General features: G+C 46.0%; 1 protein-coding gene across 3 annotated transcripts in view; it reads left to right on the forward strand.

Moving 5' to 3' along the window:
* The first annotated feature begins 4,914 nt into the window (after positions 1–4,914).
* TP53BP1 (tumor protein p53 binding protein 1) overlaps positions 4,915–16,743 on the forward strand; it is a 58,641-nt gene continuing 46,812 nt past the window's right edge. Inside the window, exons 1-2 of one of the 3 annotated variants that reach the window (XM_075273356.1) lie at positions 4,915–5,063; positions 10,661–10,848. In XM_075273356.1, coding sequence (XP_075129457.1) covers positions 10,669–10,848 — 180 coding nt within the window. In that variant the 5' untranslated portion in view covers positions 4,915–5,063; positions 10,661–10,668. Of the gene's footprint in view, positions 5,064–10,647; positions 10,849–16,743 lie in introns of those variants that run through there. The other 2 variants (XM_075273357.1, XM_075273355.1) reach the window with 2 other exon arrangements.

The following is a 16,743-nucleotide window of genomic DNA, read 5'->3' on the forward strand; positions in this document are numbered from 1 at the left end:
TGAATGGGTGAGAAAGAGTCCTGCAGGTTTCTGTCTCCTGCTCAGTTTTGAGCAGGAAACGGAAACCTGCATGACCGGGCACAGATGTAAACGAGCCCTTAGCTTGTTTTCTGGAAGGAAGCTTTATAAGGTATTCCAGTTACAACAGTAGGGGCCCGTGTCACAAGCAGACCGTCCTAGAATATAATGTGGGTTCAGCAGTCAGGGATTAATTCACTCCACTCACTCAATCTTGCACTCACACTTCATTCAGGTTGCAAATTCATTGTAAATCACATCCCAACACAGTCCATGCACACCAGATACATACTGCCACCACCAAACACACTTGACAATGAAATAGGTCCGTAGAACATAGCAAGGCCACCATTAAAGTGAGGCTGTAATACAATAAGGTTTCGTACTTACAAAAAGTGACATAAGCAAGCAATCAGTTATAACATAAAAAGTGAGAGAAACAAAAAAACCTTACAAGCTGCATTTCTTCTGATCCCATAGAGCATGGAACATCTTGGTCATTAAAAAACCATATTTCTTATCTGTGTTGTAAGCTTGCAGACCTTAAAAGGGAATGTCATCCATAGACCTAATAACAGAGGTGACAAAACCACAGGGGTTCTCCTGTGACCACAAGCAATTAACATTTGACAGGCCCAAATAGATACTAATATTTTTCTCTTGAATGTGTCGTAGTCACCATATATACAGACACATCAACCATATAATTCAATAACAAGTATGTACAAGTAGGGACTTTTATTACTGTCCAACCCAGTGCGATTACCACCATCACAGGACCAACCACTCGATTCACTTCTATAGGACTATTATTGCAGTGCGCATGCCGAAACTACCATCCGAGTCAGATAGGAAAACAGGAACCCTGCTGGCTTGGTGCAAAAGTGCTATCAAACACAATATGGGGATCCTATTCTAATTGGGAAACCTGTTCTACCCTTTAATGCCAAGGGCCAACTGACCCTCAATTTATCTGGTTCCTTTTTCAAATTAAGGGAAAAGATTTGCTTTACGGTAATGGATATGAGAACTGATGTGACTGGTGCCAATAGAAAGCCTTTTACAATTATCTGCATTTGCTGGAAGAGAAATCTCATAGATGGTCATCAAAAGTGTTATTTCATACTAAATATCTAATCCGCAGATAAACATTAAGTCTGTCATCAGTGACAGAAAGCTGAGAATTTCGTACCATTGCTAACAAGAACAATTTACATACTTTTTATGTTTTCTATGAAAATTTGTCAGAATTTGCCCATAAGTTCAAGATTTCTTACATGCTACTTTTACATGCAAGTATAAAAGAATAACTTATACTTTTAACAGATGCCTGTGAGAGAAAAAAGAAACCCTGATGTTTTTCTCCAAGGAGTCCATCATTTTGACAGTACTAATTTTCTCATCAAAAACGAGAGAATCTGCAAGGCAGGCTCCTAGTGGATCCTCTGATGCAGATGTGAACACTCAGAAGTCATAGTACATGGGGTAAGGATATCACTTTAAGACAGTGGTTCTCAACCTTTCTAATGCCGTGACCCCGCAATACAATTCCTCATGTTGCGGTGACCCCATTCAGTTTGGAACATGCATCCATAACGGCGTGCGTTCCAGCTGAATAGCGCTGCTGCAGACAGTAGCGTGGCTTCTCAGTGGCTAAAGCCATCAGAAATATGTATTTTCTGATGACTTTAGGCATACCTCCCAACTTTTGAAGATTAGAAAGAGGGAGAAAATATGCGGCGCGCGCAGCGAATTTAGCTCCACCCACTTTTATGTTGACTCCGCCCATTCTCATTCATTTTCATGTGCTCCCACACAGTATAATCCTCCTACAGTCACGCGGACATTATATGTCCCCCTGCCATCTCTCCCCCAGTTTCATCTGCCCACAGTTTCATGTCCCTCCATCTCTGTCCCCAGTGTCATGCTGTACCCCCCCTTCATCTGCCCACAGTTTCAAGTCCCCCCATCTCTTTCCCCAGTTTCATGTCCCCATCTGTTCCCTGGTTTCATGTTCCCCCATCTCTGCCCAGAGCTTCATGTCCCTCCATCTCTGCCCACAGTGTCATGCCGTTCCCCCTCCCTCATCTGCCCACAGTTACATGTCCCTCCATCTCTGCCCCCAGTGTCATGCCGTCCCCCCTTCATCTGCCCACAGTTTCATGTCCCTCCATCTCTGCCCCCAGTGTCATGCTGTCCCCCCCCCTTCATCTGCCCACAGTTTCATGTCCCTCCATCACTGCCCCCAGTGTAATGCCATCCCCCCTTTCATCTGCCCTTTCATTATGTTCCACCTTAATGTTTAAAACAAAAAAAAAACACACTCACCTTAAAAACGCTCCCCCGCTGCTCTCTCTGCAGTCTCGCTCACTAGTTGTAGCCGCGATGTGACGTCATCACATCGCGGCTACACATACAGAAGCCGCAGTACAGCGTTAAAGCAGGAGCAACATGTTCTTTCTTCAGGCGTATGCCGCGGCCGGACGTTCACCTGAAGACACTCCCTCCCGACTAGGCCCATTCATTTGGGCCTAATCCAGAGAGAAGTGCCGCAACTGGATGCTGGTGCGTTGCATCAGCATCCAGTCGTGGCTACCCGTTTTTTGATCCGGAATCTGACGCGGCCTCCGCGTCAAATTCCAGACCAAAAAACCCCGTCTGAACTCAGCCTTACACTACTGAAAGTCTATGGGTCTGTGAAAAAAAAATAAAAAATAGGTAACAGATGTGAAAAGAAGATCAACCTCGGACACCACACAGCCCAGAACCCTACATGTCGGGTTTTTCTGTCCGCTTGAGAAGTCGGACATCTTCACTTAAGGACAGGGAAGGACGGGCACGGAGTGCAAAAGAATGCACCCAATCGCCATTTAAATAAATGACAGGTGTCATGGACACAGATAGTGTCCGCTCCTAATTTCCGTGCCAGATTTTGAGCGGACACTAGGAGCGGACACTACCTGTCGGACACCGACAGTAGTGTGAACGCCCCCTAAACTGTATATCGTGCAGAATAATCTAAAATACACAAAAATGATCAGTAATATTTTAACCTCTTGATGCCAGGAGAACATTCATAGAATTCCAAAGAGTGTCATTCCTCTGTTTTACCTGCTGGAAATGTATAAATAAACAATATTATATTATATAATGGACATTCTGCAAAGTAGAAAATCTGTTTTATGTCCTGAATTCCATATGGAATCATTCTGCTGCATGTGAATTGGGTTTTGACCATATATCCCAACTTTTTGGATTTCTTAGGGACACTTTTAGTTAAAAGGGAGGGGAGGTGAAAAATACAATAAAAATGGATACTCACCTGTGCCCAGTGCTCTGATGTCCGTTGTTGATGCACTTTCTATCTCTTGCCAGAGGCTCACGTGACTGCTAAAAGCAATCAGTAGCCTCAGTGTTAGCTGATAAGGAACCAGTGATGTATGTGAGTGCTGTCATTGGTCCCTCTCCGGCATCCAATGAGCCCACTGATTTTTCTTTGCGGTCCCAACATGAACCTAAAGGGGCACCAGCGGTGGAGAGCAGAGCACAGGAGACAGGTATTTTTTATTTTACACCTCCCCTAGCTGCAGAATGGACAACCCCTTGGCTAAAAGTTTAAAAGTTGTTTGCATTAATAGGATCCAGAAATAATAGCACAGATGTGAATCGAATACCATTTGTGGTTCAGGAGGTCTTCACATATTTTGGGGACGAGTATATTTTACTGTAAATGTAAGTATGTTTACTTGTGTCAGTTTTGTAGAGATATTGGGGATTCCATAATAAATTAAGCAAAATTAAAGTGTTCTCTAGGACTGTGATGTTGATAACTTAGGCCCGGTTCACATCTGTGTTTGGGCTGCCATTCTGTTCCACTATCCGCATTAAATATGCGGAGAGAAAAGTTCAGCTTTCAGGACTTTTTCGTGCGGAAACCACACAGACCCCATTATAGTCTATGGGGTCCGCTGGTTTCCTAAGGTAACTGCTCTTTTATGCGGATAGGTTTCCATTCGGGGGTCCCCAAGCGGATCCCTGAACGTAAACCGGAACATAGATGTGAACCGGGTCTAACCCACCAAGTATGTCATCCAGTATGAGAAATTGCAGACTGAAGGTCAGGTTGCAGCACTTTTTCATCAGGAAATTTGTGACACATTAGTGCAGATGTGAATACAGCCTTAATATGCTCATTCTGAGTGCTGGATTTCATTTATCATAATAGGATCCCATTCTGGTATGGGATCTCCAAGGAGTGCTGTGTATATACTATATACCAGGGGTAGGGAACGTACGACTCTCCAGCTGTTGCAAAACTACAACTCCCAGCATGCACACTTGCTCTGCTGTTCTTGGAACTCCCATGGAAGAGAATGGAGCATGCTGGGAGTTGTAGTTTCACAGCAGCTGAAGAGCCGAAGGTTCCCTATCCCTGCTATATACCAAGGATAGGACACAAATTTCATAGTCCTGGAAAACCTCTTTATATTTAGGTAAGTTACCCATAGCAACCAATCAAATCAGTCCTTCAATTGTCCAATGTGCCTTTAAGAAATGAAAGCTGCAATCTGATTGGGCTTCTATTGTTTCCTAATGTACTGCATGCTGGTGAAATGTGTGAGCCCGGCCTCTCCCCTGCTAGTATGGAAGATCATATGCTGGTGAAATGTGTGAGCCCGGCCTCTCCCCTGCTACTATGGAAGATCATATGGATGTAGCAGAGACTCGGCACACTACAAGAAAGCTCGGCGGCGTTCAATGGGTTAAAGGTCTCGCTGAGAGCCCCTTAGCAACAGTAGCCATGGTGAGGCCGTGCTTCATGGCGGAGGGCGGGATTTCCTTCCACGGAACAAATGGGCAGGTCTGTTTAGCATGACGTCACGGGCTCCTGGCCAGTAGGAGAGGGCGCTGATGACGTGGTTCCCGGGCAGCAGTCAGCGTGTGTTGCTGCCCCTGCACTGGATAGGGCATATGGGCGCCCTGACTGGCGATATATCGCGACACGGTGGCTGTAGGGGGACACGGCAATTGTGAGTCGGAGAGAAGTACGTGCAATAAATGTGACTAGCGCCTTATAATGTGTAGGCTGAGGAGGACAAAGGAAACAGCGGGGATCCTGTGTATTGTGTCAGGAGAGCTACAAACATGGCTCCAGTATGTGGTGTGCCTGCTTCATCCACATAGCCCATCCTGCACTAAAGCTTGTGTATTGTTCTCTGTTATCAGCCACTGTCTGTAGTGATCTTCCTGCACAATCATTACTGTATATCTTATGTCTCCCCAAGGAAAGTAAGAGCATGTTTACAGATTAGATTTAGGGTTCACATGTGTGTCAGGGTATCCATCGTACTGGTCTGCAAAGGACCAGAAGAAGCTAAAAACTTATGTCAGACAGCGACAGATCCAGAGTGAGCCCCTTCATTATAATGGGGGTCTCACAGTCTTCTTTGGGTGAAGAATTCCTGTTTACAGGGCTTTCCCCTCCCAGGATTTGTGCTGGATCAGCCAGAGACTCAGACGTGATCGTAGTGTTATTCCTGCAGCCTCTAGAAAGCTGTTATGGCCATGGACCCCTATGAAGATTACACCAGTGTTCATTCAGTGGGGCTCACCCTTCGTGATTCTCTGTAGAAATAAGTAGCACACTATTTGTTTATATGGCATTGGCTAAAATCCATGTGGAAGAACAATGTGAAAACCTCCTGCTCATTTTATTGTGGAATCTGTCCTGTAACCTGTGTCTAATCTGACAGGTGTGAACATAACCATATATTTACGTTTGCCTGTGTAGATTATATAGGCAGCTGTCTAAGGATACTCGCTGGAGGTGACTGGTTCCCTGGACAGTATTTTGGTTCTGTATTCCAGAACCTAAGTGAAGGCTATCTGGTTTTGTCTGCTGGGATACAGTTCTGTTTTAGTAAAATACTCTGGTGTAAGCCAGGCTTTAGGCCTCATTCAGACAGCAAGAATGCAGCTGCATTTCAGTTTCTGTATACTTCCTGTCTACTCTCTTCATACAGGGAGAGTTTGCTACTGTACTCCTGAGCACCCCCATGGAGCTCCCGATCACTTGAGTATGGGGGGATTGACCTGCGACAATGAGTAGGGGGTTTCCAGGCTTGTTAGTTGGTGACTAATCTTTCCTGAGCGCTGTTTTACTTAACAGGCCACTTGATATCATGTTCAGCTTAGTCCCATTCAAGTAATGTCAAGCACTACTGTGCGGTGCTGTGATCAGTTTTCTGTGAAGAGGGTGCAGTGTTCACCTGAATGTTGTGGTCTCTGACAGCTGATCAGTGGTGGGCCCTGGGTGATGTAAATATAGGTTATCAATTAGTGACCTAGACAAATGAATAAATATGTACATCGGCTGACCACTTTGCAGAAAATAGGTACAACAATCCCAGGGATTTGTCTCTCACTGCACAGAGAAGGAGGAATCGCCAGGCTGGTTCCCAGGTAAGTATTAGCAATAAGTATAACTCCAGCACTTGTAAAAATATCCAAGTATATCTGGCATTGACTAAGAACCCTTGCTTGAATGGGTTGGAAACATGTAGACATTTTCTAGATGCTCTCCCCATTTTGTTTTTGACGTGATTTTTCAATAAAGTTTGGATGTTTTTATAAGATGGCAGTGTTGTGTTTATACTCATCACTTAGAAAGCATGAAAAACCCTTTTGGCCCCGTTCACAAATGGAAGAGGGGCCAGATTTTGGCGCTGAATTCAAGTCATAATCCGCCCCCTCACAATAGCGGTCTATGTAGACTGCTAGCTCGCTCACGGAAAAAAGAAGCAGGCTGCCCTTTCTTAAGGCGGATTCCGTGGTTGATTCAGCCGCGGTGTCTGCCTTATGACAGCACGCTCTGGGCTAGGCCCATTCATTTGGGCCTACTCCGGACTGGAGTGCTGCAACTGTTGGAAGTCACGGCAGATGTATTTTGGTCCTATTCTGATGCGTCAAAATCAGGACCAAAATACGCCCACCTTGCCCCGTGTGAACTAACCCGAAGTGGGTCCATTCACACGGAGGAAAATGGTGAGGAATTTGTGTGGAATTTTCCACGCTAAAAAAAAAGCCTCCCATTGATTTCAATGGGTTCTGCTAGATTTTTTTTCCAGTAGCGGAATTTTCCACTAGCAGAAAATTCCGCTAGTGGAAAAAAAACTAGCGGGCACCCATTGAAGTCAATGGGAGGCTTTTTTTTTTCAGTGCTAAAAATTCAGCGCCAAATAAAGTGCCATTTTCCTCCATGTGAATGGACCATTAGGCTGCAGCTCCACGTTGCGAAAAAGCTGCTACAAATGGAATGGGAAGTATAAAGGAAGCTCTTATACTTTTTGCTCAATCCATTCACGGCTTTGGCTTAGAAAAAAAAAATCAGCTGTTCTGCAATGTGGGGCTGGGCCTCAGCTTTAGGCTTGGAGCTACACATTGCTGAAAAGCTGTCTTTTTTTTTTTTTTTCTTTTTTTTTTATTTGTTGCAGTTGTTAGAGCCAAAGGTAGGAATGGCTTCAAAAGATGTAAGAAATAGAATGAAATCACTTATACTTCTCTCATCTGCTATATTCACTCCTGACAAAAAAATCAGCAAAAAAAGTGCACTAGAATATGGCTGCCCCAAAGATCAGCTGTCACAGGTCATACTATTCTATACTAAGCGATCAGCTGTCATCACATCTATATGGCTGCTGAGGACTATAGCGATCCTAAAGTTACAATGGCCTCAGGATTAAAATTTTTCAACCTACTTACAGTCATCATGGTGATGTCACTGGTAAAACCCCTGTATTAGTGACTGGCCCACTAGTAGTGGGCAGCACGGTGGCTCAGTGCTTAGCACTGCAGCCTTGCAGCGCTGGATTCCTGGGTTAAAATCCTGCCAAGGACAACATCTGCAAGGAGTTTGTATGTTCTCCCAGTGTTTGCGTGGGTTTCCTTCGGGTACTCCGGTTTCCTCCCACACTTCAAAGACATACTGATAGGGAATATAGATTGTGAGCCCTATATGGGACAGTGACTGACAATATCTGTAAAGCGCTGCGGAATATGATGGCGCTATAAAAATAAGCGTAATAAATAAATAAATGATAGTGCGTCTCTATACTATAGTGCATCATCTGTACTTCTCTTTGCTTGTGCCAGGGTGAGCAGTATACTGTATAGCAGTGTTTCTCAACCTTTTCAAGTGAAGTAGCCCTAATGAGAGAGTGTCCCAACCAAGTAGTGATCTCTTATAAATTCCTTATAACAGTTATGTTATGGCTCCTTCATAACATTGACCGTTCAACTGGAATGCTAGGGTAGTGGTCCCCAACCTTTTTATCACCAGGGACCGGCTTCAAGCAAGACCATTTTTGCCATGGCTGGGTGGGGCAGGACTTTGCTCGTATTAGGGCAGAGTTATGGAGGAGGTTGGATCTTAGTTCATACTTATTTAATTATGACATTAATTATGTGATTGAACTCACCATAGATTCAGGATGAGTAGGAGCCCCGGGTGGGACAACAGATGTTATATCTAGCTGCCCACTAGCATTCAGAGCTCCTCCCCATCAGCTCGCAGAACATACAGCTAGTAGTAGTTTAAAGGGTGCTGGACACATATGACATTTTTGTCCTTGCAATTGTCTCAGAAAATTCTGCAAGTAGAATAGCAGCACTGTACATTGAGCCTCAGTGCACAGCACTGCTACTGATCAGCGCTATACACCAAACAGTGCAGTAGATCAGGTGGTGGGAGCTCTGTGTACAGCTTTGTAGACCAGCTCCTCACCAGAAGCCATGACACCTTGGCCAGGTCGCCGACCCGCCCCACATATCGTGCTGTGGCAGAAGCCGCGTTTACTAAGGCCAACCTGCGGACCGGGAAAAAACAAAACAACGGCCCTGTCCTGATCCGTGGAGCGGTGGTTGGGGACTCCTGTGCTAGGGCAGATAAGGGAAGTTATTAACTAACTGTTAAGGTGCAAATACACATTATAATCCACCCCATGGACCCTGACAGTGATCAGGAGAAACACTTACCTTCCAACTGTTGTCTTTTAGCACGATTAACCCTTTGTGAATGTGTAAATTAACATATTAGCAGAAGAAAATGAAATTTGTAAATTTCATCTCCATCTTGTCTTAATTCTCTTACATGCTTATAGGGTTAAGATACTTTGTATATTCTATTTTGACTTATTTAAGGGGTGCAGTTTTGTAAATGGGATGATTTATGGGGTTTCTATTACAGTGGCCTTCATAACTGAATTGGTCCTTTCAAAAATGGGTTTTGGAAATGTTCTTGAAGATTGTTTTTTGATTGCAAGCCTTATAACATCCGTAAAAAAAAAATAATTAAAGGGTGATTAAAGTTTGATGCCAATATAAAGCAGAGATATGGTACATTAGATTTCTGAATTACCGTATTTTTCGGACTATAAGACGCACTTTTTTCCCCCCAAATTTCGGAGGAAAATGAGGGTGCGTCTTATAGTCCGAATGTGGGGGGAGGAGCGGATTTGCAGCATGGCCGCGCTACTGCCACCGCTGGTTTACTGCAGCGGCAGGAGCGTGACAATCTGCAGGCCCCGGCAGCTAAGACAGTCCCCGGCATCTGCCGGTCTATTACAGCAGATGCCGGGGACTGTCTTAGCTGCCGGGGCCTGCAGATTGCCACGCTCCTGCCGCTGAAGAAAACCAGCGGTGGCAGTAGCGCGGCCATGCTGTAAATCCGCTCCTCCTCTGCAGGTCCCGGCAGTTAGTTAGCCCCGGGGCCGGTCCCCACCGGCCCCATACCTTTAGTGATGCAGGCCGGCTCCTGCACGGCGAGGCCGCAGGAGCCGACCTGTTCCGATGACAGCTGGGAGCCTAATGATGGCTCCCAGGCCTGTCATAGCTATATATTACTATCGCGGCTGGTCTATGACACTCCGCGATAGTAATGTATAGAATCTCCCATAGACGGCAATACACTTGTATTGCCGTCTATGGGACTTGCAATCAAATGATTGCAGGATCAAGCCCCCTAGGCGGGGGATAATAAAATAGTAAAAAAAAAAAAAAACACTTAAAAAAAAAAAAATATAATAAAAAATAAAATAAATAAAAGTTCACCTCCTTTCCCTAGAATACATATAAAAGTATAACATTACTGTGAAACATACACATTAGGTATCCCTGTGTCTGAAAATGCCCGGTCTACTAATAGTTTTATGTACAGTGAACGTCAAAAGTGCTAAACCGCTGGGTTTTTCTCTCTGTTTTGCCTCTGAATTAAATAAAAGGTGATCTAAGCAATAAACATTTCCCAAAATGGTATAACTAAAAAGTACACCTGGCCCCACAAAAAAAACGCCCTATACATCCCCGTACAGCTGCAGGGTCACCTGTCAATGTGGCCTTGCAGCTGTTCCAAAACTACAACTCCCATACATGAAATATTTTACCATTTTTTGCCTGAAATTTTTTTTTTCCCTATTTTTCTCCTCTAAAACCTGGGTGCGTCTTATAGTCCAGTGCGTCTTATAGTCCGAAAAAATTTAGGTGGATATGACTATCTGTATGAAAAGCATATCATTTCAAACTTTTTATCTTTGAAAGTCAAAAACCCAAACTAACATTTTTTCGTTCTCTATAATGTAACTTGCAGGTAGGCTGATGGACCCCAGTAGGAGTCAGCTGGACTCAGACTTTTCTCAGCAGGATACACCATGTCTCATTGTCGAAGACTCCCAGCCAGAAAGTTTGGGAACAGAAGATGATCTGGACCGTGCGCGCTTTGGTCTGCTTGCACAGCATCTTCCACATCTGGAATCGCAAGTAGAAAGCCCCGTCATGGTAAGCATGTTATTCCTATGTATTGTACAGCTTCTATTCTTTTCATTTATTATAAGTGAACAAGATGTGTAGAATAGTAGGAGATTAAGATTCCATTAAAATATATCCAGGTACTGTGGTTTGTCTGTGTGCTGTTTAAAGGGATCCTATCATTCAAACAAATTTTTTTTTTCTCGCTAACACGTTGGAGTAGCCTTAAGAAAGGCTATTCTTCTCCTACCTTTCGATGTCTTCTCCGCACCGCCGTTCACTTGAAATCCCGATTTTCTTCTGTATGCAAATTAGTTCTCTCACAGCAATGGGGGTGGTCCCCAGCGCTCAAACAGCACTAGGGGCATCCCCAATGCTGCGTGAGAACTCTCCACCACCGCCTCCATCTTCTTCAGGAACGGGGTCTTGCCGCATCTTCTTCTTGGGGGTTGGCTTCAAACTTCTAGGCCTTGGTCCTAGGGCAAAGCCGACTGCGCATGCTCGCGCCCACAAGAAAATGGCCGCTTACACAGTAAGTAAGCGGCCATTTTCTTACAGCTTGTGGGCATGCGCAGTTGGCTCTGCCCGAGGCCTAGAAGTTTGACCGCCTGCGCCTGAAGAAGACGCGTGAAGAGGACGTTCCTGAAGAAGATGGAGGCGTCGCTGGAGAGTTCTCTCGCAGTATTGGGGACCCCCCTAGTGCTGTGAGAAAACTCATTTGCATACCGACAAAAACAGGATTTCAAGCGAACAGCGGCACGGAGAAGACATCGAAAGGTAGGAGAATAGCCTTTCTTAAAGCTATTCCGACGTGTTAGTGAGAAAAAAATGTGTTTGAATGATAGGATGCCTTTAAATCTGGACTTCTGACATTGAATAACTTTATTTGGATGGGTTGTTACTGTTCACATGCTTTTAAAAAATAAAGCTGCTATATGGATACACTAATCAGCCATGGCATTGGTGAATTTAATGCCTTAGGTTATTTTATGTCAATGTGACCTGTTAAGGGCAACTTTATATAAGGTAGCGACTATCTGAGCAACTATGATGAGGACTCCAACTCCTCCTCCAAATACTGTAACATAATCTATGATAAAACTGTGTTAAAATCCACAGGGCATTGCAACTTGCACTGTTTGGGATTGTGTAGCCACAGATGGGTCAGAGTGCCTATGTTGACCCCTGCCCACTTCCAAAAGCACCAATAATGGGCAGTATGAGCATTAGAACTGGACCTTGGAGCAATGACAGAAGTTTACCTTATCTAATGAATCATGTTTTTCTGTTACTACATCTGCATACTGAGCTGTTTTGGTGCTGTTTACTTAGGGAAGAGAAGGCACCCACATGCGCAGAGGCCATGTAATGCTCAGGGTGATGTTTAGCTAGGAAATCTGCCCTTTATGTGGATGTTAGGAGTATTTTACCTAACAAGTACATACTTTCATGGCACCCTTATATTGTAAAGGCAGTGCCTTCTTCAGCAGGTTGATGCTCCTTCCACACTACAAAATAATTTAGGAATGGTTGAGGCTCGGCCTACACAGGTACTTTGGCTGCAACTCTCGTCAAGAGACTAAAGATTGCGGTGTCAACCTTTAACTCCTTCACTAATGTAAGTGAATGGAGTCTCATTGCCATCCCGAGGGAGCTGCAACTGTGACTTCCAGTCACAAAAAAAAAAATGCACTGCTCAATGTTTTAGCAACTAGAAGTCACTGTAGCCTTGGGGGTCTTAATGCAACTTCATTTACTTGCATTAGTGAAGCAGTTGCATTGCGATCTTTGGTGTCTCGATGATAGTTACGGCCAAGGTCAATTTGTATCCCTAGCCTTAAAGAACATGAAATGTAGTCCACAATGTTGACTTGGACTTCAAATTCTCCAGATCACCGTGTGATTGAGAATCTGTGGGATCTTCTGAAGAAACTGCTTTGATACATGGAGGTCACAACTCTGGATCTATCCTTTCCACTTCTAATATTTTTATGGCAGAAACTACAGAACAGCTCTAGAGGTCTTTTGGATCTTAGGCCTTGACAGAACAGAGCTGTATGTGTGGCATGCATCGTTTCATTGGGAGTGGTTCTGATCTGCCAGGTTTGCCTACAGAGGGTTGCCAATGCTCCGACTCTTCTCTTTAATCAGTAACTAATGTTGTGATTGACATCGTTAGTAGAGATGAGCGAACACTAAAATGTTCGAGGTTCGAAATTCGATTCGAACAGCCGCTCACTGTTCGAGTGTTCGAATGGGTTTCGAACCCCATTATAGTCTATGGGGAACAGATACTCGTTAAGGGGGAAACCCAAATTCGTGTCTGGAGGGTCACCAAGTCCACTATGACACCCCAGGAAATGATACCAACACCCTGGAATGACACTGGGACAGCAGGGGAAGCATGTCTGGGGGCATAAAAGTCACTTTATTTCATGGAAATCCCTGTCAGTTTGCGATTTTCGCAAGCTAACTTTTCCCCATAGAAATGCATTGGCCAGTGCTGATTGGCCAGAGTACGGAACTCGACCAATCAGCGCTGGCTCTGCTGGAGGAGGCGGAGTCTAAGATAGCTCCACACCAGTCTCCATTCAGGTCCGACCTTAGACTCCGCCTCCTCCGGCAGAGCCAGCGCTGATTGGCCGAAGGCTGGCCAATGCATTCCTATGCGAATGCAGACTTAGCAGTGCTGAGTCAGTTTTGCTCAACTACACATCTGATGCACACTCGGCACTGCTACATCAGATGTAGCAATCTGATGTAGCAGAGCCGAGGGTGCACTAGAACCCCTGTGCAAACTCAGTTCACGCTAATAGAATGCATTGGCCAGCGCTGATTGGCCAATGCATTCTATTAGCCCGATGAAGTAGAGCTGAATGTGTGTGCTAAGCACACACATTCAGCACTGCTTCATCAAGCCAATACAATGCATTAGCCAGTGCTGATTGGCCAGAGTACGGAATTCGGCCAATCAGCGCTGGCTCTGCTGGAGGAGGCGGAGTCTAAGATCGCTCCACACCAGTCTCCATTCAGGTCCGACCTTAGACTCCGCCTCCTCCGGCAGAGCCAGCGCTGATTGGCCGAAGGCTGGCCAATGCATTCCTATGCGAATGCAGACTTAGCAGTGCTGAGTCAGTTTTGCTCAACTACACATCTGATGCACACTCGGCACTGCTACATCAGATGTAGCAATCTGATGTAGCAGAGCCGAGGGTGCACTAGAACCCCTGTGCAAACTCAGTTCACGCTAATAGAATGCATTGGCCAGCGCTGATTGGCCAATGCATTCTATTAGCCCGATGAAGTAGAGCTGAATGTGTGTGCTAAGCACACACATTCAGCACTGCTTCATCAAGCCAATACAATGCATTAGCCAGTGCTGATTGGCCAGAGTACGGAATTCGGCCAATCAGCGCTGGCTCTGCTGGAGGAGGCGGAGTCTAAGGTCGGACCTGAATGGAGACTGGTGTGGAGCGATCTTAGACTCCGCCTCCTCCAGCAGAGCCAGCGCTGATTGGCCGAATTCCGTACTCTGGCCAATCAGCACTGGCTAATGCATTGTATTGGCGTGATGAAGCAGTGCTGAATGTGTGTGCTTAGCACACACATTCAGCTCTACTTCATCGGGCTAATAGAATGCATTGGCCAGCGCTGATTGGCCGAATTCCGTACTCTGGCCAATCAGTGCTGGCCAATGCATTCTATTAGCTTGATGAAGCAGAGTGTGCACAAGGGTTCAAGCGCACCCTCGGCTCTGATGTAGCAGAGCCGAGGCTGCACAAGGGTTCAAGCGCACCCTCGGCTCTGATGTAGGAGAGCCGAGGGTGCACTTGAACCCTTGTGCAGCCTCGGCTCTGCTACATCAGAGCCGAGGGTGCGCTTGAACCCTTGTGCACACTCTGCTTCATCAAGCTAATAGAATGCATTGGCCAGCGCTGATTGGCCAATGTATTCTATTAGCCTGATGAAGTAGAGCTGAATGTGTGTGCTAAGCACACACATTCAGCTCTACTTCATCGGGCTAATAGAATGCATTGGCCAGCGCTGATTGGCCAGAGTACGGAACTCGACCAATCAGCGCTGGCTCTGCTGGAGGAGGCGGAGTCTAAGATCGCTCCACACCAGTCTCCATTCAGGTCCGACCTTAGACTCCGCCTCCTCCAGCAGAGCCAGCGCTGATTGGCCGAATTCCGTACTCTGGCCAATCAGTGCTGGCCAATGCATTCTATTAGCTTGATGAAGCAGAGTGTGCACAAGGGTTCAAGCGCACCCTCGGCTCTGATGTAGCAGAGCCGAGGCTGCACAAGGGTTCAAGCGCACCCTCGGCTCTGATGTAGGAGAGCCGAGGGTGCACTTGAACCCTTGTGCAGCCTCGGCTCTGCTACATCAGAGCCGAGGGTGCGCTTGAACCCTTGTGCACACTCTGCTTCATCAAGCTAATAGAATGCATTGGCCAGCGCTGATTGGCCAATGTATTCTATTAGCCTGATGAAGTAGAGCTGAATGTGTGTGCTAAGCACACACATTCAGCTCTACTTCATCGGGCTAATAGAATGCATTGGCCAGCGCTGATTGGCCAGAGTACGGAACTCGACCAATCAGCGCTGGCTCTGCTGGAGGAGGCGGAGTCTAAGATCGCTCCACACCAGTCTCCATTCAGGTCCGACCTTAGACTCCGCCTCCTCCAGCAGAGCCAGCGCTGATTGGCCGAATTCCGTACTCTGGCCAATCAGCACTGGCTAATGCATTGTATTGGCGTGATGAAGCAGTGCTGAATGTGTGTGCTTAGCACACACATTCAGCTCTACTTCATCGGGCTAATAGAATGCATTGGCCAATCAGCGCTGGCCAATGCATTCTATTAGCGTGAACTGAGTTTGCACAGGGGTTCTAGTGCACCCTCGGCTCTGCTACATCAGATTGCTACATCTGATGTAGCAGTGCCGAGTGTGCATCAGATGTGTAGTTGAGCAAAACTGACTCAGCACTGCTAAGTCTCTGCATTCGCATAGGAATGCATTGGCCAGCCTTCGGCCAATCAGCGCTGGCTCTGCCGGAGGAGGCGGAGTCTAAGGTCGGACCTGAATGGAGACTGGTGTGGAGCGATCTTAGACTCCGCCTCCTCCAGCAGAGCCAGCGCTGATTGGTCGAGTTCCGTACTCTGGCCAATCAGCGCTGGCCAATGCATTCTATTAGCCCGATGAAGTAGAGCTGAATGTGTGTGCTTAGCACACACATTCAGCTCTACTTCATCAGGCTAATAGAATACATTGGCCAATCAGCGCTGGCCAATGCATTCTATTAGCTTGATGAAGCAGAGTGTGCACAAGGGTTCAAGCGCACCCTCGGCTCTGATGTAGCAGAGCTGAGGGTGCACAAGGGTTCAAGTGCACCCTCGGCTCTCCTACATCAGAGCCGAGGGTGCGCTTGAACCCTTGTGCAGCCTCGGCTCTGCTACATCAGAGCCGAGGGTGCGCTTGAACCCTTGTGCACACTCTGCTTCATCAAGCTAATAGAATGCATTGGCCAGCACTGATTGGCCAGAGTACGGAATTCGGCCAATCAGCGCTGGCCAATGCATCCCTATGGGAAAAAGTTTATCTCACAAAAATCACAATTACACACCCGATAGAGCCCCAAAAAGTTATTTTTAATAACATTCCCCCCTAAATAAAGGTTATCCCTAGCTATCCCTGCCTGTACAGCTATCCCTGTCTCATAGTCACAAAGTTCACATTCTCATATGACCCGGATTTGAAATCCACTATTCGTCTAAAATGGAGGTCACCTGATTTCGGCAGCCAATGACTTTTTCCAATTTTTTTCAATGCCCCCAGTGTCGTAGTTCCTGTCCCACCTCCCCTGCGCTGTTATTGGTGCAAAAAAGGCGCCAGGGAAGGTGGGAGGGGAATCGAATTTTGGCGC

This window comes from Leptodactylus fuscus, chromosome 5 (assembly GCF_031893055.1).
Source record: "Leptodactylus fuscus isolate aLepFus1 chromosome 5, aLepFus1.hap2, whole genome shotgun sequence".
Classification (NCBI taxonomy): Eukaryota; Metazoa; Chordata; class Amphibia; order Anura; family Leptodactylidae; genus Leptodactylus; species Leptodactylus fuscus.